The sequence below is a fragment of the Gavia stellata genome, chromosome 6, assembly GCF_030936135.1.
Source record: "Gavia stellata isolate bGavSte3 chromosome 6, bGavSte3.hap2, whole genome shotgun sequence".
NCBI classification, from domain to species: Eukaryota; Metazoa; Chordata; class Aves; order Gaviiformes; family Gaviidae; genus Gavia; species Gavia stellata.
The window spans coordinates 33,078,038-33,105,045 of NC_082599.1; the positions used below are offsets into that span (position 1 = coordinate 33,078,038).

General features: G+C 41.4%; 1 protein-coding gene across 3 annotated transcripts in view; it reads left to right on the forward strand.

The window, feature by feature from the left end:
* Positions 1-215: 215 nt before the first annotated feature.
* The window catches only part of BZW2 (basic leucine zipper and W2 domains 2), a 59,706-nt gene continuing 32,913 nt past the window's right edge, over positions 216-27,008 (forward strand). The window contains exons 1-2 of one of the 3 annotated variants that reach the window (XM_059818532.1): positions 216-297; positions 22,267-22,331. In XM_059818532.1, coding sequence (XP_059674515.1) covers positions 22,274-22,331 — 58 coding nt within the window. In that variant the 5' untranslated portion in view covers positions 216-297; positions 22,267-22,273. Of the gene's footprint in view, positions 298-22,266; positions 22,332-22,848; positions 22,875-27,008 lie in introns of those variants that run through there. The other 2 variants (XM_059818533.1, XM_059818534.1) reach the window with 2 other exon arrangements.

Consider the following 27,008-nt stretch of genomic DNA (forward strand, 5'->3'; position numbering starts at 1 on the left):
CCCCTCCGCCGACTTCCCAGCTTGGTGCTGCCAGAGAGAAGGAGACTGTTCGTCCCTGGGCCCTCGTTTTGAAGTTGAGAATCGGGTTCTACTTTTCTTTTGCCCCTCCTTTCTGGCTTCCCTGCGGCTCCTCTTCTGTGCTCCCCCGGGGAGGTGCCGGGAGTGGTGCGGCCGGGCGGAGGGGGCGGCCGCGGAGGCGCCCGTGTGTCAATGTGTCTGTCCTTCACTCCTCCATTGTCTGCCGCCGCCGCCGCAGCGTCTGCCTTCCCCTCACCGGACCACGCAACCACCCGACAGGTGCGGCGGGCGGGCGCCCCTCACGGCCGGGAAACCCCGCCGAGAGCGCAGCCGCCGCCGGGCGGGAGCGGCGCCTCAGCCCCGCGGCGGCACGGCGCGGGCGGGCGGCCTCCGCGGGCAGCGCCGGGCGGGCTGGCGAGGCGCGGGGCCTGTGCGCGGAGGCCGTCGCGGGTCCGGGCGCGCGCCGCGGCGGCATTGACCGGGTGCCCGCGGAGGAAGCCCGCGCTTGGAAATGCCGCCGTGCGCGGGTTTGCGCGCCCCGGCCGCCCTCGCCTCCCCGGCCGCTGCGAGGGGCGAAGCGCCTGGGCGCCTGCTGCGGGCGCGGGGGAGCCCGCTGGAAGCCCCCGGGCCCCCGTAACGGGCGGCGCTGGGTCTGCTGGCGGGAGAGCCGCGGTGCGGGCTGGCACCCGCGGCTGGCCAGCCCAGGTAGCCGGCGGCCCGTCCTTCCGCGGCGGCTGCTTTCCTGCCTTTTTATGGCATCGGTCTGTGGGGTGGTTTTTTCTAGGCAGGAAAAGGTGCTTATTCGGCTAACGCGGCCGGATAAAGCACTGGTTGTGTCACGGCATCGTGTCTCCGAAAGGCTTGGTTGAATTGGGAAGAGAAATAACGCGGTTGGGGTGTTTCGAGCGGTGCCTTTTGTTAGCGCCTTTCTAAAATTAAACCGTCGTTGGAAAAATGATCTTTGTTACGGATCCAACTTTCCACTCCTCCAGTTGAAGCTTAGTAGGCAGAGGGATGATCCTGCAGATCCCCAGCAAGGGACAGAGACTGAGGTTTCACATCCTTGATTTCCGCGTGTGTTTGTACGAGAGAGAAAAGCAGAACCCTAGTACTCAGTGGTACTTTTTATCCTCCTTTGTCCTACTCTTCAATGTATAATTTTTATATCCTTTCTTTTAAGGAACCTATCTTTTCCTGTAACTAATTTTTGAAGGCACAGCCTTATCGGCAAGCTCATTTTTTTTTCTTGCCGCAGTACTTGCAGGTCGTCTCATGGCTACTTATTTATTGGAATCTCTCTCGTAAATACTAATCTTGTTCTCTGTTTTCACATTTATTAATTGCTTGACTGACTTTAAGAAATGGTGAAGTCCCGTTGTTTGCTTCCTGGTTCATAGAAGAGCACGCTTTCTGGATCTAGTGTATCTTCATAACTATTTGAGTACAAAACCAAAATGTGATACTATTTTATTTTAACAAAACCATCAAATTCTGTATGTTTTCCTGATTTTAAAAACTACGGAAATACAGGGATGTACCACCATGTAGTTTTACTCAAATCAACAAGTGTAAGTAAGAGAGATTGCTTTGGACTTCAGATTGTAACAGATTCGCTTGACTTTTTCTGTGGAAAACCAAAAATGCCTTGAAGGAAATGCCCTCAACACGAAAGAGCTTTTTATATTTTGGTCCAGAAAGATATCCCGGTGTAGTGCTAACAGAAGTCTGTCACTGGCTCAACCATGAAAGCTGAAATTAGGGTTTAAGTGGTCTTTTGTTGGTTCACTGCAGGGTGTGAATTTTACCCGCTGTGAACAAATTTTGTGATATTATAGTACCCTGATAATCTCTGTGGCACTATTAAATAACAAGAGCCTACAAGTTTCCTTTCATATTAAAAAAAACCAAACACCCTGTCAGGCATTCAATGTACAAAAGTAAGCATATTACATTCCTTTTTTTATTGTGAGAACCTCAGTACTGTCACTGCACCCTAGTTCACAGAGTAAACAGGCAAACACAGTTTTTCCTTGGCAGCCTCACTGGAGCTCATTTGGTGACTTAAGGCTGCAGGAGTGCTCCATCTGTAAGGGTAATAAAATACTTAAACACTAGTTAAAAATGTTTCTTGCTCTTACCTATGGAAGGCTTCTGTATGACCTTCAGTCCAGTAGTTTGCGGACATTTCACAATCTTTGGTTTATCCTTGCGAGATCGCGATGAGGTAATGAAGTGGCGTTGCTTCCATTTTATATATAGAGTTTGAAGCATGGAGGCAGCAAGTGATTTTTCAAGGTGGTGTAGGGAGTCTGTGTCAGGGCATGGAAATGGAATCTGAAAATTTAGGTTTTGTGCTTTTGTGTCTTGTCCCTCAATGTATTTTCTTTTATCTCCTGTATCTGGTTGTTACACGTATTTAAGTTGTGGGTATTACTGTGTAGTAATTAATAATTTAAGTTGTGGGTATTACAGAGGAAAAAGGATATGTTAACCTCACTGTGACTCAATATTGTTTAGATTTCGAATGGCAAGTATTACGTATAAAACTTTACTTATTTCCTCATCAGGTTATACATTTGATATTTCTGATTCATGAGGCAGGTACAAGCGGTGACATTTTTTCCCCTCAGGTTTGCTGGTTCTAGTGTGTGCAGTTCTGCTCCTGGGAATTTATGATGGCTATTGTAATCCACGAATAGGTGATCCTAAACACCTGATGTTCTCTGCAGCTGTCGAGAGCAAGGTCTGTGCAAGAAAATAACAAGGATTTCTTTCACTGAGTATTAGTAATACAATATACAATAGAATAAATGCCTTTTCTTGGGTCAAGCTAGGGGAGAAGGGACTGCCTTATGCCTTGGAGAGTGCACCATGAAACTCTCAGTCTTTGGACATGGAAGAGAGGAAAAGGAGATGCTGAACTGGTTTCACTGGTTTCAAGCTGTTTTCTGTCAAATGACTCACCTTCGCTTGTATCTTGGAGGCTTGTTTGAGTTACGGCCATGTACTCTGCTGCTCTGCTGGTGGTAGCATGGGTCAAAGATCCTATAGCCTCTTTCTATGTCAGGGCTTAGCATGATCAGAAACTCGGTCTGACCCACTACATTTTATCTAGAGGAAAATAAAAGAACAGGTCAAACAAGTACTGATATTCCCGTGACTTATTCTCCTAGCTCACATCTCACTGGTTCACAGCTAAGGACTTCCTTTTGTATTGGATCGCCTGCGGTGGGTTTTTTGAATTTAGGTAAACTCTGCATCTGCAGCACCCTGTGGTTATAACTTCCACAGCTGCTTGAAAAAAGACCTCTTTTTATTTGTTTTTAAACCTGTTACTTCATGGTTTCATTTGATTCCCCATCCCCACCCCTCAGTTCCTCTTTTGGGAGACGATGAATTGTTCCCTGTTCACCCTTGACGTGCAGTCATGGCTTGACAGATCTGTATTATCCCCCGCCACCGTCTTTTTGCCAAGCTGAAGTCTTAAGTCTATTTAGTCATTCCTATATAAAAGTCATTTCATATGGTTCTCAAGTGCGTTTTTGTAAAATGGTTCTGTCTTCTGCTGTGCTATGGGAAATCTCCTTCACGTGGAGCTGAGTCTTTCAGACAGACCTTCGCTGGGTTTTGGTCCTGCTCTCTCCAGTCCTGATACTTATATTCTGGCCAAAGTGAGGAGTATCTAAAAGGATTATTCAATTAGATCAACTCAAGTTCATGCAAGTTCAAGGTTTTTTTATTGCTAGAAACATCCTCTGTTTTCTCCTCTCAGATCTCACAGATACTAATCTGTGGATAGGTTATTTTTTTTCCCCCCAGTTTATTGGCATTGTATAGCTCTTCGACTTCCTTAAGTATTTTTATTTTAAGTGGGGGTTTTTTTAGGTTTCATCTGGTTTTGGATCTCAGAACAGCCGCTGGATCTATGATGTGATCTGTGGACATTGCTAAGCCTTGTTTTGTACCAGAAGGTATATTATAAAAAGACCACGAAAGAATAACTGAAAGTAGCCAGGGACTGGCGAGCACGATACATGTTTGAACACAACAGGCATATCTTTGAATGACAAGGTATTCCTATAGCCAGAGTGCTCATCTGAGATGTGGATAGAGATCTCCATCTGCTACCATTTCCCTGTGGGACCTTGCACAAAGTTAGGCTTTCTCTACACTTTGAAATTTAGGAGCATATCCTAACGCTTGCCTCTAGCCATATCCAAAGTCTGGCAAAGCGAGACCTGTGCTTGCTTCATCTTCTCTTGAACCCTGACTTGAAGAATTCTCAAGCACATGGGACAGAAGGACACCAAAGCATCCTCCAAAAGATTGTCTGGTCCAGACTACTGGGTAAGCAGGGTTGAGGTAAGCAGTGTTCTCCAGCAGGAAATACAGGACAGAGCAGTGCGAAAGTACCAGTTTGGGACTTAAAGGTTCATATAACGTTATAGTCCTCCTGACAGGGTTTATTAGTCTGATTTAGCACGAATGTTGCTGTTTTGCTCCTAGACCTGATCTGACTGAGCAGAACCAGTTTTGTTGGTTTTGCACCCAGAATATAGGCAGCATAGCAACCATCTCTATGGAGGTTTCTTTAGAGAAAACTGCTCACAAGTTTATTTGTATAGGCTGCAAAGTACATTTTTGAGTATATGCTTTTGTGTATATCTTTAACTGCTAATCCTGCAAGGGCAGCCCACGTAATCTTCCCACAGATGGTGAGGGTTAATGGTGCAAAGACGGAATTTTGAGGTGCTCGGGTATTGTGATGATGAGGACAATGTGAGTACTTTAGATAAATGTGCATTTGTTCTACCTGGTTAAAAGCTTCTTAAAAAAAAAAAAGAGTATTACTTTCATAACAAAACCAGATATGTGTAACCCTTGTTCCATTTATATATTCAACATTGGATCTGTAATTTAGGAAAAAAAATAAATTGCCCCTTTGCAGGTTGATTTCATATTCCCCTGTTTGTTCTACATGGTCCTGATATGAATAACTTGATCAGACAATACATCTTTTTTGTTTTTCATATGAGACTTTAAGTCATTATGATTCTTGATTAAGAAATATCCAAGATTTAAACAATTTTTTTCATGCATATGAATTCCATGTAGGTAGGTAGGTACTTTAAATTTTTTTGTAAGTGTAATAGAACAAGCAGCTTTTTGCTGATAAAGGACTGAGATGTGTTTAGTGACTGCAGAGCAATATTTATCAGAGGCCCAGCTGAGCACCTTTGCAAGACTAAGTTCTGTCCCACTTCAGCTTTGCAAGTGGTGGCAATAACCCAATCATGCATTAGCAGGGCTTCTGCAAGAGTTGTTTTGCAGTGGCTTTTCAGACAGGTGTTGCTAAAATAAATTCAAAACTTTAGAGATTTGAAGTAAATAAAGTAGCATAAAGCTGTAAAGGAAATACATCTCCGTGTAGAAGGACACTGAAAAACTTTACAGCACATATAGACTCCATTCCACCTTTTGGGAATCATGAGGGTGATGCTGGGAAAAATAAAGTCCCTGGGAGCATTATGTGTCAGCAGCAGTTAGTGACAATCAAACCTTTTTATCTGGTGAAGAATGGTGGAGGCAGTTGAGTTAAACATATCTGATTAGATCTAATCCCTGAGTAATTTTTTAATGTAAGATAAGTTTATTTAAACTCTGCTTACGTAATACAGTCATCTACAGATATATGTACCTGTTTGCAGGCTTAAGGTGATTGTTCAGGATGGAGGAATAAGATTATGCGTTGAATGGATATGTGCTATTAAGTTCAGATTGCTTTAAGAGACATCATTTTTTACTCCTCAGCTTATATTTTGTCCTCATTCCTCCTGTTCAAATTCAAGAATTCTTATATCTACATTGCACGTAAGGCAGCAGGCTGTCACCTATATCTGTCTCACTGCCTGAGCCTACAGGTAAAGAAATTCCATTTTGATATGTCGTGTGCAGTAAATTTCACCTGTGAACTGTTGTGGTTGCCCATTAAACTGTGGATTTGCTTTCTTTTTCCATGTGATCCGTTGTTGATTAAATATGCGTATTCCTCTCAACTGCAGCAGTACTTTCTTGTTAATTTAAAATAGTAATTATCTGTTCAAAGATAACTAGAATACTCAGGGGTCACTCAGAGGTAACGCTGGTGCATGAGAGGAAAATTGACAAATGGAAAAAATCTCTTGTGTCTCCCTAGAAAGAAGTCTGTGGAGTGCAATAGTATTCTGCCATGCCTGAAAACCCTTTTCAACTTGCTATACCACACTTCTTAAATCTAGCTGTAGATCTTATAAGAGACTGCAGAAGTAAAAATAAAAGCTATTCCAAAAAAAAAGCAAAATAAAGACAGGTTCCAGTGACCAAAGGGAGGGTACAGTGGTGTGGTGGCCATCTTTATGGCACCGTAGTGCTCTTCGAGGTTCTTATGTGCTGTAAAGCTGAGAGCAGAACAAAACACTTGAGTTTCAGGGTTTAACAGCCTTGGTCTTCTGTAAAGTGTGGTTGTATAGTGCAAGCACAATAAAGGGAAATCATACATTTGTAATATATTGCTGGTAAACCTTTTAACTTGGGTCACAGTTTTGCCATGGGGTTGGATAGGTGCAAGTGGCAGCTCACGTAGATCAGATTGCAAGACTAGGACAAGCTTGGTGCATACTTCCTAGGCAAAGGGAAAGTGGTTAAGAGGTAAGCTGGTCATGAGTCAGTACAGAAGCTGAAACCTGGCTAATGGCTGATACACCTGGTAAGAGCTTTTTTTTCCTGTTGTTCAGTCTTGTTCCCACTCCATCTTTACATATGCTTTTATCACTAAGTAAGTTTTAATATAGTTAAAATACTTTCTCACGTGTGCCATATAAAAAAATAATCTTTTGTCAAGTTATAAATTTTGGTTTTTAAATTCCCAGAAGCCAGGAAAATATTTCCAGGAAGTAAATCAGTAGTAATTCCTACCATAATAGGGACCTTGTCTAAAAGAGGTGTTTGTTGCTGTGCATCTAAGAGCTTTTGAAATTAGAAACGTGGTTTTGCAGTAGTATTCACATAGAGTTTTCTGTAGGAATTTTAAAATTCATTGAGTACTTCATACATAGACATGTTTTGGAGTCCTGTGTAAGGATTTGCTCTGCAAAATCTGAGTTATTCTTAAGTCAGATGGAGAAGTTTTGTATAGAGGTTGTTTGCAATTATTGCAGACTCATAGTAGCAGACAAAGATTATTGCTTTTAGTCAGCCTGTAAGAAGGATGCATTACCTCTGGTGAGGATTAGAGGACAGACAGGTCAGGCAAGGAAAATGCTAGACGCAGTCTGGGACAGAGAGGTCGGTCAGGGACACAGGAAGGAAGCACCTCCTGTGATGTCTTGAATCCTGAGTTACACTGTTCTACAACTCCTTCAACTATTGCAGACAGAACAATTAAATACGGCTTTGGGGTCGTGCTTCATTGTAATAACCACTATTTCATGTGTTTTCCTTAAATGCAGAAAAAGAAGTCTAAGCAGTTCAACAGTTTGTAATTTGCAAGCTTGAGTGATCCTTTCATTTTAGGTTTTGTTTCCACAAATAAAATCTTCTACTTCTCTAGAAATGTCTTTTAAGAGGAAATATTAATTCAGTGCATTCAAGTTATACGTTAGTCATTTTTCTTCTGATAAGGCACAGGAGGTGAAATCTTAGGAACATGTTACTGAGCATTAGCAGATACAGGGCTAGTCATTTATTTTCACTACCATTTCATGCCTCAAGTGATAGGAAATTAGAAAAACAAAGTGTGTTATTTGTCTTTAAGAGTCAATGAGAAGTCAACCCTTTAAAAAGAAGAGGGGATGGCGAGTTTCTTCTCAATTTGCAACATTCTCTGTACGAGCCAATGTTGATATGATGAGTTTGTTCGGAGTTTTGTCCCATGTCTCTGCACCTCTCTGAGGTTGCTCCTGAAGCCTGTTCTGGTAGTCACTCTTCTGTCTTAGGTCTGCTTTGACTATATTATCTTAATGCATGGTTTCCTGTGACCAAGACCTGAGGATCCCCAAACCATGAGCCAGCGCTTTAGAAGCCCAGTGTTGTGCTGTTGACTTCCATATTCTGCCCGAGATGGTTTTTTTCGTACATTTTGTGGCAAAAAGAGGTCCCAGTCAGCACGTCCCCAGGGCTGCCTAAATCCTTGGCTCTGCCCGTGAAATTCATTGTCTTGCGCATCAGTCTCAGGTCCCTTTCAGCACAGGGAAACACCTACTTCACCTGTGCTCAAATACCTGGATGAGGTCTTTTGCCAGGTTTTGAGTTTGGCTATCTTGTTTTGCATAACTTTATTACAAGACTTTTCCTTGAATTAGAGAAAGGAAAACATACTCATAATTTACTTTTCCAAAGGAGCCAAGGGAAGGGCTTTGTATGTTCAATTGTTTTATTCCTGTTAAAATGTTTGTTGGTGTATACTGAAAAGTGCCAAGTGTCGTCTTCCCAATGTGCCCTGCCTTCAGTATGTCAATTTATTTGCATTGCTGTTGTGCCTCCAAGATCCTTTGTTATGATAGTGGACTGGTTGTTTAGTGATCTATGCTGCTAAATCATCAAGGCATCAGACTATCAGGTCTCTCCTGTGATGAAGTTGTGGGATTCTTGAACTTTTATCTGTAAGCAGTGGTCCACAGCTCCCTGAAGCCAGATGTGTCAAGCCAAAGCATTTCATGGGTAGCCTGTTTGATGCTAGGATTAGTTTAGTAGCTTAGTGCCCTCCCTCATTTGCTTTTGTTTCCTGGGTGTAAGAAGGCCTGATTCTTTCCCCATTTCCCTTGGTCTTGTCAGTTTAAACAGTTGGTGACCTTTTCAGTCTGACCTGTATGTATCAGTGGTGCAAAAGCAGTGTTGTAGTATGAGGAGACAACACAAAAAAATCTTTTGAAGCTGAGGGAGAGCAAGATGTTGGTGATGGGGAAAAGGGCACTGTCTTCCTAGTGTAGACCAAGTTGTTCCCCATTTATTCTTTTTAACATCCTTGTTATTTTTTTTTTTTGTTAATCCTGGTATAAATTACTCAGTTCCTGTTAATAACTAGGTTATTAGATTACTGAATAGCTACCTTTAATTAGTGTTCTCAACAATTGTTTAATAAAGGTTCATATCAACATATATTTAATCTGAAATATCAACTCTGTTTTTGCAGCATTGTCAAGACTAGAGGAAAATTACCACCTATTGCAAAGCCCCTGACTGAGTGTCATGTTGAATATCTGCTTTCTTTTATTTTAGATTTTTAAAAAATAAATTTAGGTTGGCATTTCTGCTACCTTTGCATTTTATCTTCCATTAGCAAAGAACATATGCCAGGTTTTCTAGTTTTTTCAACTCTACAGAGCATATCAAACTAGGCAGAGCAACATTCGAGGTAGGATGCAAATGCGTTGGTCTGCATGGGCTTTAATAGTCAGCTCATTGACTTTGAGAGTTTGGCTGTATCCATGACTGATACATGGGTAGCATCAGTTCACTTAAAATTAGAAAATTTTTTTTTTGTTTATTTTCTTCATTGTACGATAGATGCAGTAGCTGTTAACATTTTTTTGGCTTTTGAAAAGCTTCTGTTTCTTCCAAAAGAAGAGGAGGTGTAGCAGTGAAAGGTATATGCTCCTTTTTCAGTGAATGTTAATGTATTTTGTAGAATCCTTTTCTAGATTCACATTCAAGAGCCCTAGGTTAACTGGCATGTCTTTCTGAAGTCCTCAGAGAAACCAGCCAAGCCTTTATTGTATTTTCTCAGTCCAGAAAAGAAAAAAATAATCCTTTAGCTGTCTCATTAATAAACCTTTTAAATTGTTCGTCTCTTGCATCCTCGTAGAAGTGAGTTGTAGAAATCTAATGCGGCTTTTATTAGCATTTTTACTGTCTTATACGTACATATATATGCATACACCTACAGACCTACATCCTGTGGAACCTTTATTAAGTTATCTGCAAAAGTAGGTTGCCGATATTGGTCTTTCCAGTGCACGAACAATGATGCTGTAAACAAGAAAATAGATTTCCCTATTAATAGTGTCAAATATTGTTGTGCCGAGCTGACATTGATACAGCCCAAACAACCGCAAAGTAGATGTATGCTTTTTCTGCCGAAGCAAGCCAAGCTGGCTGGAATAGTGATGTTTTATGCCCATTTAAAAAGATATTAAACCTATTCTGGTTAGAAATCCGTAACTTCTGCAGTAATGCTTGGCTTCAGAAACTGGGTTGGGTATGGGTGGGTTGTCGTGGTCTGACACTGAGCCTATTCTCTCAGCATATTTGTGGTACGCTGGATTTTTAAGCTTCCCAGCCAACAATGGAAATTCTGTGTATCATTTCAAAAAGATAAACAAGCAGGTCTACTGAATTAACTATAGAACTGAATAATATACCATTAGCAATTGTTCTATTGTTAATTTTGGCTGCAAAATTAAACTTAACTCTGCCTGAGATGTTTTTAGGTGTCACTGAGCTATAGACTTTCACACAGATTGCCAATTTGCAGATGTGAATTTCTGTTGTAGCATTGTGGAAACTGTTGGAGGAAGTTTGATCTGGTTTAAATATCTAAAAAGTGCCTAAAGCTGAAGCTGTGAAACTGATCACAAGAGACTCCCTTAAGATCTCACCCTAAGCAGATAAGCTATTTTCTGGAAATGTTTACTTTTCTCTATTGATTGTGAAAAGAGGCAAGGATCGCAGGGTCAGACTTCGGTGTCTGTTGTCATTCATGTTTAAAGTTAGGTCAAATGCACCCCATTTTTGGGTTCTGACAGTTGGCTGTTTGGTCAGGAAAAGTGGACATGCGTTTTGGCTTAGCTGATTGCCTCCTAAAATGATCGACAGTGAAATAGGTAGTGGTCCTCGCAACCAATAGCATCAATTAAATTGTCAGGTTTTGTGCCGAGCTGAGCTGACTGACGCTGTCCGTGCTTCCATTTCCAGTGTGTGAGCACGAAGCACTTCAGGAACTGCTGCAGTGTAAACTGCGGGTACTGCCCACAGGTGGGATTTGCTGCCTCTGTGATGGAGTGGGGTAAAATATCATATACCTGCTCTGGTCTACAGCTGGGTGAAGCAAATGTCTCTCACTCAGTAACTTCTACTAGCTTTTTGTAATGTAATTATGCTGTTGGCGCATGAAGCTAATACTGGAAAACAGATACAAATTAGTGAAGCAACAGGCTAATTATTTTATTCCTAGCTTGGGTGGTTTATATTGCTACTTTATTTGACTTCCTTTCGTGGCAGTGTTTCTTAATTCTGAGATTCTGGCCACATGTGTATATAAATGTATTTTTGAGAACTGAGTTTTCATCTGATTGCAGTTATAATCAAAATTGCTTATAAATGTATCTTTTTGAGGAGCAAAGCTATCGAGATGCATTTATAGCATTCTTAATAGCCATTGCTTGCAATGCTGTGTTTATAGGTTGTTTATAAACTGTGTTTACAGACTGTGAATTCTTTGGGTTAGATTGGTGGACTTCAGTGTCTCCTGAATCTGGGTTACCAACAAAGGTATATTCTTGGTTTTACGCATTTATATTTTCAGATTAGTGTTGCATTTAATGTCATTTATGTCCGGATAAAGCATGGAAGAAGATTAAGAAAAGGCAAGCTGAACTGTTGAAATTGTGAGAAGATGCGGTGTTTTGAGCACTATGTCCGTGTATGGTATATCAAAATAGAGACAACCTTGCCATACATGATTGCTTAACATTTGAGCTTTTTGGTTACCAAACCAAGACTGATCTCTCAGTTTGTTCTGATGTGTGAATAGTGTCAGAGTCCAATACTCTCTGACCAGCTTCTTTTAGATATTCCACACGGGGGGTGTGTGATGTTTAGTATCTAATTCACTTATCTGAAGATTGTTATTGTTACATGAGATTTCTGATTTAGCAGAATGATACAAAATATACTGAAACACAATAGAAATGTAAGTTACACGTAAAAAAATAAATCAATTGTAATACACAGTTCAGTCACAATGCCAACGTGATTCCTATTACCAGCCTCTACAACATGCTTACTGTCACGATGCTGGGCATCCCCAAATCACTGGGAAGAAATATGTGGATTGAATCACAATATTCTGTACAGACTGGCTCAAAGCTTTTGGTTTTCATCACTGAAGGCAACTAGTTTGAACGTTTTGCCTCATCTCAAAAGAAGCAACCTCCTACAAAATTAGTATTGCTGACCTAGTAATGCTGACCCAGGTCAGTCGTCTTGGGGTTTAGGTTTACTTCTCCTCCTCACCTGGCCTTACTGAATTGCCACCCAGCTCTCAGTGCTGTTGTCGTAGTACTCCCAAGTGGAGTATGCTGTCATGGGTGAGTAATGCTTGTCTTATGTGTTCATGGATTTAGTACAGAGTGAGAAGGAGCTATGTGGGATACATGATGCCTGTAAGTTACCTGACCTCAGACCAAAGCTTGACTTACTGGGGGAAATTGGCCTTTAGTCCAGAGTCTGGTCTCTGAAAGTGGCCTGTAGAGTTGGGTAGATGTAAGAAGAAGAAGAAAAAAAAAAAAAAGAAGAGGGGGGAGGAAAAGGATGTGGTGGTGTAAAAATATAGATAGATGGAAGTGCTACATGTCTCTTCCTTTCATGCTCTTATGCTCTTGTCATACTTACAGCAATTTTCAGCTTAGAAGGTTGTATCATCCCTGTGTTTAATAGCCCTTGATAGACTCTTCTTCCATGAATTCATTGAAGAGCTTTCAGGCTTCCTCACAGAGGTGAAGAAATTACTTTCTGAAGTCAGGCTGAGAGCACTGGTATGTGAGCTGCCAAGCAGTGGGTAGGATAGCAAGTGTGTTCCCCCTCTCTGCATGTTCAGTCTGTAATAGCTATTTTTCTGACTCATCCAAGATAATAGTTGATTGTGTAGGCACCCCATGCCATACACTGTTGGGTGGGTTTTGGGGTTGGGTTTTTTTTTTTTTTTCCCCAACAGCCAACTTGTGGATATGAATCAATATCTATTGCCATAGAATTATCTCAGCTTGGTCTGAGAGGATTTGTATCCATCACTGCCTAGAAAATAATTATTTGCAGGTTGAAGCAATCTGAGCATCGACTACTTTTATCCCACACTCCAGGAATTTGTTCACCAAAACTAGTGTGTTCTGTCAAAATGTTCAACCTGCTCTGAGGAGGAAGAAGCAGCCGCAGGGAACATGGGGTTGCTTTTGGGATGCAGAGTGATACAAGTCAGTTATGGACTCCTTTTCCATCCAAGTAAATGCTGCTAACAGCATAATCAGTGTTAGCTGGTATGTTTGGAATAGCTGACATGGTGCAAAGCGTTGTGTGTTTCCACTGCTGGCTATTTGTACCATCTTTTTTTAGCCAGAAATATCAGAATTCAAGTATCTGGAAGCTGATTCATTGTCCTGCAGGTAAAAAGCCGTATGTTAACTTGGTGAACTCCTTTCCCTTGCACATGCTTTGAAGAAATAATTAGGTAGTTCTAAGTTAAAGTTTGCTTTACTGCTTACAGCAGTTGTCACTTTATTAAAGCCAAGGCCTTCACTGCTTGCAAGTGTGTAAGAGGTGCTGGCTATTAATACATCCCTCCTCCAATTACTGTATTTAGTTTATGAAATAATAAACTGTTAGCAACTGGGAGGCATTGCTTTCTGGGGAATGCACACTTTGTATTTTTTTTTTTTTATATTTTTTTAAGCTTAGCCCTTGTAATTTTGAAGACAATTTATGGGTTTTCAAATGCTGCAGCACTGTATCCTGGAGACACCAGTGATCTCCTGTGCTTTTGCTGCAGCTCAGGGCTTTGAGATAACAAGAAAAATGGAAGCGGCATATCTTCTGATTATATTGTTGTGATATTTGAATTGTATGAGTAGGGTTGACACTGTAAAAGTATAACTTTCAGTGGGCTGATACATTAAAAAAAGAGAAGCAGGGTGGACTTGAGCAGAGGAGTGGCACGCTACATATGAAAGCTGCTCTTTCTGCATTGGCCTTCATTACTGAGCTGTTCTTGTGTTGTCTTGTTTCTGATGGACTTCGTTGCTAGGAATGAAGCCTCTCTGGTAATTATTTTTAACACGTTTTCTTCTGAATACTTGCATTTATTGGTTTTATTGGAGACCTGGTTCAGGGGGCCCTATAAAGTAACTCCATTAATGATTTCTTCCAAGTGTACTGTGAACAGTAGCTAGCACAACTCTCTCTGCCAAACGTTAAGGAAGGCTTGAGGTAAATTGCAGCACTGCCTTTATAATAATTTTTGCAGAACATCAGCTACACCATTTTTCCTTTAGCAACATTATCTCTTATGGTGATTTCTAAGATGGTTATATTTTTCAGGATAAACAGCACATCTAATGTCCCTCCAAATTCAAGAATCCTGTTCTAGCATCTACACAGTCCATTGAATGTGGTGTCTTGCAGAAGGAAAAAAAAGGTTTGCGTGGCAAGGTTTTGGTAGCGGGGGAGCTACAGGCGTGGCTTCTGTGAGAAGCTGCTAGACGCTTCCTCTGTGTTTGATGGAGCCAATGCCAACCACTGGCCAGGGATGAGCCCATCAGCAATGGTGGTACTGCCTCTGGGATAACATACTTAAGAAGGGGGAAAAAAACCTCTGTGCAACAGTAGCGGAGAGAGGAGTGGGAATATGTGAGAGAAATAACTCTGCAGACACCAAGGTCAGTGAAGAAGGAGGGAGACGAGGAGCTCCAGGCACCCGAGCAGAGATTCTCCTGCAGCCCGTGGTGAAGACCATGGTGAGGCAGGCTGTCCCCTGCAGCCCATGGAGGTCCACAGTGGAGCAGATATCCACCTGCAGCCCATGGAGGACCCCACACTGGAGGAGGTGGATGCCCAAGGGAGGCTGTGACCCTATGGGAAGCCCATGCTGGAGCAGGCTCCTGGCAGGACCTGTGGACCCATGGAGAGAGAGGACCCCATGCCGAAGCAGGTTTGCTGGCAGGACTTGTGAACCTGCAGCAGACCCACGCTGGAGCAGTCTGTTCCTGAAGGATAGCACCCCGTGGAAGGGACCCATGCTGGAGCAGTTTGTGAAGAACTTGAGCCCGTGGGAAGGACTGAGGTTGGAGAAGTTCGTGGAGGACTGTCTCCCATGGGAGAGACCCCACGCTGGAGCAGGGGAAGAGTGTGAGGAGTCCTCCCCCTAAGGAGGAAGGAGTGGCCATTTCCCATCCCCCTGTGCTGCTGGAGGGGAGGAGGTAGAGAATTTGGGAAAGAAGCTGAGCCCAGGAAGAAGGGAGGGGTGGAGGGAACCTGTTCTACGATTTAGTTTTTATTTCTCATTTTCCTACTCTGACTTGATTGGTAATAAATTAAATTAATTTTCCCCAGGTCGAGTCTGTTTTGCCTCTGACATTAATTGGTGAATGATCTCTCCCTGTCCTTATGTTGACCCATGAGCCTTTTGTTATATTTTCTGTCCTCTGTCCGGCTGAGGAGGTGAGTGATAGAGCAGCTTTGGTGGGCACCTGGCATCCAGCCAGGGTCAACCCACCACCTTAGCTTTGGAATAGAACTGTCATCTGCTTGTTTTCTAAGTTCACCGATCCTGATCTCTATCGATCCTTTTTATCCCGTTCTTTTTCTAAGAGGTTTTCTTGCTGGCAAGGCATGGAAGCTTGGAGTTGGATGACTAGCCATCACCTTAAAATGAGTGTTAATTGGGTATGAAGAGATCTGTAGCAATACACCATCTTTATTATTATTTCAGGGTCCTCCAGTTAGGAGCGCAGCAGCCTAAGAGAGCTCTCAACAGTGTAAGAAAAGCTCGTACTAATACCTTGTCCTTGAAGAATTATATCTTATTCCTCTTCCTAGTTGCTGAAAGAAACCTTGTTACCAAAGATGACTTTTTGTGTGTGTCAATCCAAGTGTATGATTTAATTTTCTTGACTTGTATTTTCACCTGTCAATGATTAAGAATTTTTTTCCTCTTGTTTTTTTATTTTTCTTCACTGACTGTGCCATAATTCATGCATATTTCATATGGTTGCTGATTACGAGACATAGAGGTCCATTGCCTCAGTGGTTCAATTTACAGTTCTCTTGACCTTCTGAAGTGCATCTGGAGTGCTTCGATCATGGGAGGTTTCTGTCTTGTTTTTACCTTCTTACTTTGTTGAGCTGCTTCTGTAAAAATTCTTGGTTAGTGACCTAAGAAATACCCGCTCTCCTGAAATACATGCAGTAAGCTGGATCTCTAATGCAGTGTACATTAATTGGTAGCAGTGGGGTTTTTTGACTGTTTTTCAAGAAACATCTTCCTGTGCATCCCAGTTTAGCAGTTAGGTGATGATATTTATGGTGCAGATTTTGGTGAGTTTGCCTTCTCATTTTTGTCTGGACTTACTTGTTTCTCAGCTGGATAACTACTCACAGGTTACATGTACAATTCTTGGCTGGAGAATCTTGCATGAGCACAGATTTTTATTTATTTAATGTGTGGTAAGTTTCATTCTCTTTTGGTATTTGTAGTTGCTGCAGAATGAAACCAATTCCACTTGTTTCACCTCTTTGTTTTCTCTTTCCCACTGGGCATACTGATAAAGAAGTACTTTTATTGGAGTGGATGCTTACTCTTTACTGTGGAAAAAGTGTCCTGTGATTTTAAAAAAAAAAAAAAGGGGGGGGGGGGGAATACTAAGTGCCTTAAGAGATTCTGGAAAGCTCTTTTTGGAAAGACAGGGCATTCAGTGCATGTTGAAAACCTGCTACAACACTATCTTAAGATACTACGCATGATAGCCACTGGTGACTAAGGCATGCTTCCAAGTATGAAATCAAAGGTCAGTGTCTAGTTGCTTCATGTGCTGTAATGTCATAAGCAAAATTAATCCATAACAGAAGATGTATTTTTCAGCAATGAACATGTGGATTAACAGTATCCTTTTTTCATGTAAATATTAAAACATGATGTTGATTGTATTCACCCTGCACATCGTTATGCGACTGCTTAGTCCCTGCATGTTGCCATTGAGGTTGTTTGTGCAATAAAATCAGTGAGGGGATCTTAATGTGGTGAGAGCCTGGCTCTGGCTTTACTGAGTGGGACTTTTGGGATAAAAGTTTCATAAACATTGTAACTCTACTTGTGGCCTCTGCGGGCAAAAGAGCAAGATAAACCTTCCGGCTGCCAGCGCTGCCCTTCCGGCTGATTTGTACCATGGTTGAAGTTACAGACTGCCAGGTTATTAGTCACTTCTTAAAAAACCTATGTTTTAGGAACAGAGGGTATGAGTCAGAAAATGGTGATGGAATAGCACAAGTTGATCTGTGTAAAGAAAACCCAGTGTCTCTCACTAAGCGTAGGGGCTTGGTCTTGCCAACTCCCCCGCTGTGCAATGAAGGAGAGAGGAGAGATGGCTTCCTAGCGCTGCTCTGGTCTCGTCCTCAGCACTTGGGACCCTGGGAAGCAGCAAATAGAGCTTTTTATTTCCCTCCTTTTCAATAGTATCAAAGTGAGCTTTAGCAGGAGGTAGGGAGTGTTGCTGCCACTCTTCACATGGCGGGCTGGCCATCGTACTGCCTTGGATGTATAAAGAGCTTTTCCTTCACACTGACCAACCTAGGAAATGTTGGCAGCTGAGGTGGTTTTCATAGCCTTATGAGGCTGCTGAAACTGTGTTAAAGCAGAAAATGCTTCACAGCTGTTGTGGTGGTGAACGCTGCAGCAACCGTACAGGCTGCGTGACTGATGTGCGTTGCGTTTGTTCGCCTCTTGCCACACCCGGATGTTGGGAAGTACCTGTGGAAAAGGAGGAGCTGCAAGAGTCCCCACAGGGACTCAGTATCTGCGTGGAAAGTGGGAAGCCTGACGAGGATTTGGCGAGAACTGGCAGCTGCACTGCATCCTCCCTGTCCTGTCATCCCCTTACATCCCTCTGTTCCTCTGTACTGGTAATGATTTATGAGTTTTCCACCTACAGATTTTGTTAGCTCGTAATGTAGATGCTTGCTGCCTTCCCAGGGAGCCAAGACAGCTGCTGGCTGTGTGCTGACTTGTTTCCTCTCCAGCAGAAGTGCAAGGGCAGCTCTTCCTCCATGCTGCTCGAGTTTGGTAATTTGCTTTTAACATAGCTCCTTGGCTTGTTGCTGAAAGACGAGGAAAACCCTCTTTACGTTTTCATCCTAAGCCTGGAAATGTAACAGTGAGGGGATGAAAACACCTAGTAACATTGCTGGATGAAAAGACCTAATAAAGCCTCTTAATGTCCTGGACATTCCACTTCTTGGGGAGGGGGAAGAAGATTGACCTTGATATGTGGCTTGGGGTTTTTCCTTCATAGAAACTCTCCCCATCTGTGCTTTTATTTTATTTGACTTTGTGATGAGTTCTCCTGTCTTGCATGATGTCTGAGCACGGGAAGGGGATGGAAATGATTCCTGCCAAGCATCTGTTCCTGTGAAAGCTGGTGGTGCTCTGGCAGCTCTCTCCAGTACCCTGTCAATCAAACGTCATTGGCATGAGTCCCCGCATCAGCATCCCATGGAGCAGGTCTGCTGGAGCCCACTGGTGGGCTGCCTAAAGGGTCACCACCTGCCCCATGGGCTCCCTCGCCGTTGTTATAGTGCTCTGTGTATACAGAGTCATTATATCTTGGTAGAGAGTTTTATTAAATGGTTGTTCTTTTTTTTGACGTTGTCAGGCATTGATTTCCCTCTCTCCATAACTAGAGCAGTGAAGTTTCGCTGCTGCAAAGCAACTGTTCTTGAATTCCTTGTGAGCATGTTGATGTTTGAAGAACCTCAGATGATTCTGAGATTTCGGTTAAAAGAAGTGTAAAATGATGCTTAGAAAAATAGTATTGGTTTGGATAAACATTTTCAGTATTTATTTTTTTTCAATTTGAGCAATATGTTTCCAAGAACAAATGTTTCCAGTATTTTAGCTTGGTAGAAATTTCAGCCTTATCGAGGCTTTCAATAATTTAGGAGTTAATTATCATAAGAATTTCCCTGTGGTATGGATAAAAGACTGCATTTTTTGAACTTGTTAAACAAGTTCAAGCTTGCTGAAGCTCTGAAGTAACTTTTGCTTCATGTGTTGCTGGTTTTATAAATCAGTTTTACTAATTCTGTTATAATTTTTATTAGTTGTGTGAGAAGGATTGGTCGATTATAGAAACTGCTATATCATATTTCTAGATATCTACAAATGTAGATGTCCCTCAGTTTTATTTTAACTGTTTAGGGTCTTTAGCATGTAAATGAGAAGCAACTGTAGAGACAGCTGAACTTATGGTCTTCAAGCAGTTTCAGGAGAATATACCAACTCAACAACTTATGTATTCTTTGAGTCTGTTTTGTAGAAGCCTGTTAACAAGAGTGGGAGTGGAATTTGGGGAACTGTTTTAAGTCATGCTTTTTTTTATTTTTCTGAAGAATTTTGTGGCTGCAAGTTAGTTAACAGCAGGCTTAGACATTTTGAGGGTTTTATGGAAAATCAGCCCTTTCTGGAGTGTGGTGCCTGGTTCTGTACTGCTGTCTTGACATCTCCTGCTGGAGTCAGCCCAGCTTCTGACTTACCTGCTTATGAAATAAAAAGTATTTGGGTGTTGAATTTGAACACATGAGTTTTCTACAAGAGGTTTTCTGGATCCTAAAGGGAGAATCAAGAGTAAAGCATCTATTGCTGACCCTCTCCCATCTTCTGTAGAAGAGTGGAGTCTGAAAGGACTGTGATAAAGAGCTATCATTTCCATCTCTTGCTCTCTTCCCTGCTGGCAATTTGTACGAACCCTGGAGGATGTTGGGCTGTAAGATGTAAGTTTGACTGGTAGTTTGGGTTTTCTTTTTGAGCCTATTTCCTTCCTACCCATACCCATCCTTAAGATCTTTACTCCTCTGAAGACCATTATGACTTCTCTAACTGGCGTTTCAAAATTTGCCTTTGGCTTTGACGTACTCAGATCTTGTACCTTTCAAAATGGAGAATATATGTAATAGTTCAAGGTCTTTTATGTTTTCAAGGCTTTATAGCTATGTGACACCTGAGAGGCAGGCTGCACTGTGATGCAGTCAAATATACTGTGCAAGTTTATATGCTGCCACCCTGAATTTACAACCTTCAGCCATCACTTATGTGTTGGTGGTGGTGTGTTCTTGATTTAAAAAAAATGTTTTTGCATTGCATTCACTTTTGTAAATTTTAAACTATCATCCAGGCACCTGTTGTGGTGGCAACAGCACTTTAAAATCTCATTTGCAGTACCTGGTGTCATTTGTAGTATAGGTAAATCCTGGGCTGTTGTATAGATCACTGGGTTGATTCTGCGCAGGCTTGTGCTGCAGTTTCTTGATGAAAGTGCCTCTGCTCTCCCTAGGCCAGGGCCTGACCCTCACTCAAACAGATGAGAGCGCAGTGCATTTAAAGCTAAATATAGAAGAAGGCAGATCCTCTGTTCCTAGTAATTAAATATTCAAGAGTCTCTTCTGTTGCACTGAACCTCTAGTCATTACATCTGCCACAAGTGGTGAGTCTTACTTTAACTGTTTTTTAATCTTGTTCCCAGCTGTCTTAAAGGGCATATTTTATATTCACAGGGAACAGTTTTAAAATCCAATAGTCAAGCTTCAGGTGCATGCAACTCTTCTAGCAGTTTAAAAAGACAGTGCATCAAAGGAAAGGAGAAGTCTCGTGCTAGAAATTTAGCATATGCATTTGTATCTTTTATAGCAACTGGGAAACTGTACCAGTATGGATGGGTTGAAGGTCAGGTGTCATTCATTTCATTGCCCCCAAGGAATTAAGGAAGCAGGCAGTGTGGATCCCAGCCCAATGGCATGTTTGTGCTCTGAAACAGCTATGACAAGAGGATTAATTCTTACCTGCTGTGTGGCTTGCTCAACACTTTCTTCCCAAATCTCATGGGCTCCTCCTGCAATCTATTGAAATGAACATTGTTAGACCCAGAAAAAGGTGTAAGATAGCGGCACCAAGCATAAAAGCAATCAAAAATACCTGAGCAAATGTTATATTTTATAGATCAGTCTCTTACAAATAACTGAAGGGCACAAAGACAAAGCAGATAAATATGTCAAATCTAGCCGGTCATTGGCTAGGGCTGGGCTGTTGCTTATCCCTGTTGACTGCTGGATTATCTGCCTAATTAACTTGTAAAGCACCTCCTGTTCCTCTGCCGCTGAGACAGCTAAGTGGAGAAAGAGGCTTTTGAGCTCTGTTGTGAAGGGAGCAAAAGATCCATAGCAAATCCTATGTAACAGTGATGTAATGCCCGGTGGCCTGTAAGTCCCAGCGCTGGCACTTGCTGTTGGCAGGACAGGGGGATGGCCGGTGATGATTGCCATGTGCTGCAAGGCTTCATTGTATTCACTGCTGTTTGCATTCAGCTGTCGGTTTAGCAGCTCATTGCGCAAGCTGTGTCTCTTGTGATTAAACTAATTACGTCCAAAGCTGAAAAATAGTTTGTTTTCTTTAGATAAAATGGCATTAATACATGATCACTTACCAAATTTTTTAACATTGCATGTTGAGATTTGGCGTTAAGCTCTGAAGTAATATAAACCAAATATTTTTTTACTGTTCTTATTATTATATGATGTGCCATGTAGGTCCCTAACTATGTATTTATTATACACAAAATTGATGGGGGCAAAGTTGGTTATCTTTTATTATTTTTACAACACATACAGGTTTTTAGGAACCAAAAGTTTCTAAGATATAGTGATGCTTGGAAGAAACATTTGAGAGGGATTTGATTGTTAAAACATTGTCTTTGTGGTTAGACCACAGTGATTTCTTCAGAAGGATGGTGTATAGCCCTGGGAGACTAATTGCCTGGTGAACATGCCAGAGGGCAAGACCTGTGTGGTGCACAGCCCCGCCAGGATTGTTCCCAGTCCTGTGTCCTCGTGGCTTCTGTGCCCCCAAGCATCCCCATCAGCTGTATGGGCAGCGCTGCTGTACCCCTGCCCCGGCAGTAAGGGCAGAGGCTCCATCACCTTCCTGCTCAGGTTTGAAACGTCATTGTTTTTTTATAGGTATGCGAAGTTTTGAGAGAAGCATATCTCATTAAAGTTATCCTTGGATCATAGTGCTCTTCATCTTTAAGATAATGTGAATTATTCTTTGAGCATACGTCAAGAACTTTCTTTCCCTTTTACATGTTGGGATTTTACTACACTGAATGTTTATTTTGCCTTTACTTAAGCTGTTGTCTGTAAATATCATAGTAAAATTACATTTTTTCTTTTTTTCTCCAGAAATTTTATGAATAAGAATCAGAAGCCGGTGCTAACAGGCCAGCGGTTCAAAACTAGGAAGAGGGGTAGGTTACGTTACATTTTTAACTTTCTTTTCCTTTTTGTTAAAATGACTAGAAACAGGGTTGGTGGAATAACTGAAAGTTCAGTAAGAATAAGGTTTTTTTCCCTTCAGCCATGTTAAGAAAGCAGATGTTATTTTTAACTAGGCTCTGCGAATTTTGTTATTTTCTCTATATATCTTAGGACTTTCTGTAAAATTTGGGTTTATTAGCTGTGAAGTCTTGTAGAAGCCTCAGTTAAAAAATTAGATTCTAACTGAGTTTATAGTGTGTTTACATACAAGGAAGAAAACTTATTAGATGTTTGTTTCAGGTGTTTCTTAAAATGTCCCTTTCAAATAAGAAAGCAAAATATGAGTTTTTATTTAAATGTTGCATAAAGAAAATCTGGCTTTTTTTGTTTTGATTTTTGTTTTTATTTCTTTGATTCAAATCAATGCCATCTCTATAAATGAACCTTTCACATCTGTAAAGGAATTCTCTCACCTTCCTTCTCCATGAGATGGTCAGATCATCTTGTTGGCTCTGCTTCCTGTAACAATAGAGGTCAGAAAGCTCGTTTTTCACAAATATTTATTTCTGCTTTGTTAGTGTAGTTTGGTTTTTTATTGTTAAAATAAAACAATTACCATTGCCTAAGTCCCATTTTACTCATTGTGATACTGATTTTCAGTAAATATGACCAACACTCTCTTTCCTTATGTACAATATTGCATCAATTTTTAAATAAAGCTAAGTGGTGCTAATTATACTGATCATCCAGGTATTCTGTACAGCGAGTGTCATCCTAACATGCTTGCTCATACTATACTCAGAGTTCATTTGTCATGGTTCAGGTGTCTGAGATGAATGCCCAACACTTTGAGGCAGAGAGCAAAAATATATGTAATAAATTATTTACTTTTTTCAGAAAAAAAAAAGAGTCTGGTTTGTGAAAAGAAGGCTCAGATTTTTTTGCTGTTGCAATAGCACATTATTATAGCACACGCAGGGGGGCTTCCTGTCTGTCCTGTAGCAGACTTTTTCCATCTTGACTTTCCTGTTTCTGATCAAAAGCTAACACCTGATCTTAATGTCTTGTGACAGAAAATGTAAGTAAGAGCATTTTCTCCGTGTGGATGAGAGAAACAAAAAGTTTGTAACCTTTCTCAGAAAATTACAAGTTCTATCATGAGTCTGAAGAGCTGAGTGAGTGTCTTAAGATCTAGGATGATCACGAAGCTTGGATGAGAATTGCAAAACAGTTTGTTTTCAGTCATGTTAAAAAGCAGTGCCAGCTTTCGCTCGCCTTTTCTCCCTTGCACACATCACTTCCTCAGTTAGTTTGACCAGTCCGGTCTCTTAAATGGAAAATGTCCTTTCTATGATGCACATACAACATTTGTAGGTATAACTAATTAAAAAAAGAAACCTGTATTGTTTGTAAATAAATGTCACAATGCCTCAGTAATTAGTGGGATTAACTTTCTATCAACATGGTGCAGAACATTGTGCAGTAGCTGTACACTGCATTAACTAGCAACAGCATAGATGTAGCTAGAGGAGTGGAATTAGCAATCCCTAAAGAAATACCTGTCAGATCAACCAGTAAAATCATTGAGGTATGCATACTGCTGGATTGATCCGATGTATTATTCAGTCTAGGTCAGTCAATTATGGTATGTATGTTATTTGCTAAAATTGTCTTAGAAAACGTTCTGTCTCTTATAAAGACTTTCTTTTCAGTCCCTGTTTTGCAATGTATTTGGCATAATGGGTCCTAACATGGAGTTGGTCTTTGATTCCTATTTAATACAAGTACTAATTAGAAAAAATAAAGAGATTTTATTTGTAATTCTGTGCTTATGTCTTGAATTTCTGTTACAGTGATTGGAAGTGTCAATAGATACTCGTTGACTACACTGAAGAAGGAAAAGTCTTGGGGGGAGTCTGGAAGATTGGGGGGGTTGGGTTTTTTTGAGAGATTACTTAAATGGGATGGGGGATATTGAATGGCTTCAATATAGAAATCTTAACATGCAATCACTTCTTTATGTGCTTAAAGCATAAAATCTCTTCCAGTATGGTGGGATCCTGGTTGCCTTAATAGTTGAGGATCCTGCTTAGAAAACTGTAGATACCGGTTTTCTTTCTGGAGGCAGAGGGCTCGGGGAAGAGAAATGGCTTCCTAGCATGTTTATTCCCTTCTGTTTGTATATACTTTCTCTTTTTGTATCATAGCAGTGTCACAGACTGCTATGTCTTGGACTTAGACTAGAAGATACTATTAGGTTTTTTTCTCCTGACTTTCAGTATATCAGGGATTCATGAAATTTCACCCAGGTAGGAGAGAGTGCAGTGGCTGTGATGGAACATGGCATTTCAGTTGCCAGAGACTATTCTGTTGTGTGTAGCAGGCAGGCAGGTGTGCGGGGGTCTTAAACGTGCAAATGCTGGGGGGAGTGAGCTGGTTGAGAGTTGACTGTCTGTTCTTACCGGTTGATTTGTGTCTCACAATAGTCATCTTCCTCTTCTGCAGCTCCCAGGAGCACTGCCATCTGAGGAGACAGTGAGGTGTAACAAGGCAGTCAGGCATCTAATAAAAATAATTGTCCATATGAACTCTTATCACTGCCACTCATATCTGAATGCAAACAATTTCTGAACTTTCAGAGCGCAAAAAAGGAAGAAGACAATATTATTTTTTTTTCTTTAAAGTTTGAAAGTGTGCTTAGTGTCTAAAACATTTTTGAGAGAGGACTATGAAGGAGGAGGAGCTTGTAAATTCCACTCCTCCAAGTTCTATTAGTTGACCTAATAAAAGCTATAAACCTTGCCTCCAGCATATATAGTGGCAGGCGTTAAAATCACTTTAAAAAGATTTGAGGGAAGAAAAATGTTGTTGTAAAGGGAAGAACCTTCCAAGGGAAGGAAGCAACTCACAGTTCCATATCAAGTTTTTAGCAACCTGGGCAAAGAAAATAGTTTGGTTAGTTCTTAGTATAATCTCTGTACTGTTGAATACTGCTTTTTTGGTGAGGGTCAGCAGTAGTTGGCATCTGGCTGGGATTTGTGCTTATCGTGCAGATACGTGGGATGTGGATTGTATTGAAAATGAAAAGCTGTGTATAGCACTGCTGCATTGGATATTGTATGCATCACATCTGCGAGCTACACCTGCCTCCGCTAGCCCGTGATTGTTTAGTAATTATGTACTTGACAGCTCAACATACTGTCACCACTTCTTGATGATGGCTTCTTACTCACCCTGTTGCACGACATCAGCATATTCCTTTTAAGTACATTAGCTTGGTAGGAAAATGTTTCAAGAAAATTATAAATAATTTTTCATGCAAGGAGTTTACCTCCTCTTCCTGTGTAAATTTTTAGATTGTGATAGACAGGAAAATAGTAGGGTACTCCAGATGAGAGGAGGACTTCTGGGGCAGGAGAAGAATCTCTTTAAAATAGCTAAGAAATATTGATCATGGTGTTTGGGTTTGTGCTGAGCACTGTGTACCCATGATACCAAGCATGTAACACCTTTTGGTTTAGATGCGAACATCTTAAATTTTTAGACAAAATGCAGTTGAAAAAGTAAAATAGGATTTTTTTTTTAACTCATCTCTTAAGACAGAACTCTGTCATTTTACTGGTTAATGAGTCATCAAGTGAAAGAGAATAATTATACTCAATACTTGTTTATGGGTGGAGCTGGGTTTCTTGTGCACAAATAAAACTGCCTGAAGTACACATACTGAAGTACTTACACTTCAGTAAAAGGCTTGTTGGTTTGTGGGTTGGTTGGTTTGTTGCTTGTTTCGGGTTGTTTTAGTACTTCAAGTTGTAAGAGAGCTGCAACTGTATATTTGGTAACCAGTCTGATAGCTCAGATGGGATTCCAGTAGTATGCTTCTCTGTAGGCATTTCCCCGGAGCAAAGGCACAGTTCTTCAGTTTCCTCATGCGACCCTCTCTGGTTTGTTCATTACGGGCATGCCCTACAGATATGAGAGATGGTTACTCAAACGGCAGACTCCAGATCTTCATCACAGGTGAAAGTCAAGGTAACACAACTGAGAGCCTGAATCTCTCTAAGGTCTGGGGTGTGAAGTACAAGCCTGGGAAGAAGTCGCTTGCAGTTCAGACAAGGGGCATATTGCGTAGTTTATTGGCTGATGAGAGTGTGCTAGGGGAGAAGCTAGGTTGGTACTATGATTGTGTGCATTGCTTCAGGACAAGCTGGGGTTGGGAACAGGTGGTTGCATGAGCGGTGTGCACACCCATATACATATGGCACTATGATTATCCATGGAGTTGAGTAATCCTCAGCTTTGGTCTGAAGATGTCAGCTTCGGGGGATGGGCCAGCACCCCACTTGGAGATAGGTAATAGAGTCAATAAGCCACTAAAAGCTAGGTCTAGCAACAGGGGATTTCTGGACAATAAGGTGATGCCTCATTTTTCTAGTGCTGCTGAGCACTTGACAGACAGCCCTGGAGCTGCTGTTTGTGCTGCCAGGCTCCTTGGAAGGACAGGTTGACTAGACCCCTGAGCTTCCCGACGGCCTGGGACACTGAGTGGGAGGGACTGCTTGTGCTTTCCGGGTACGATAGGGGGGGAAGGGAATGCATTGAAAGAGGAGGAGAATGTGCAAGTGATGCACTGAAGATGGTAGAATGACCACACCCCGGGTACATAG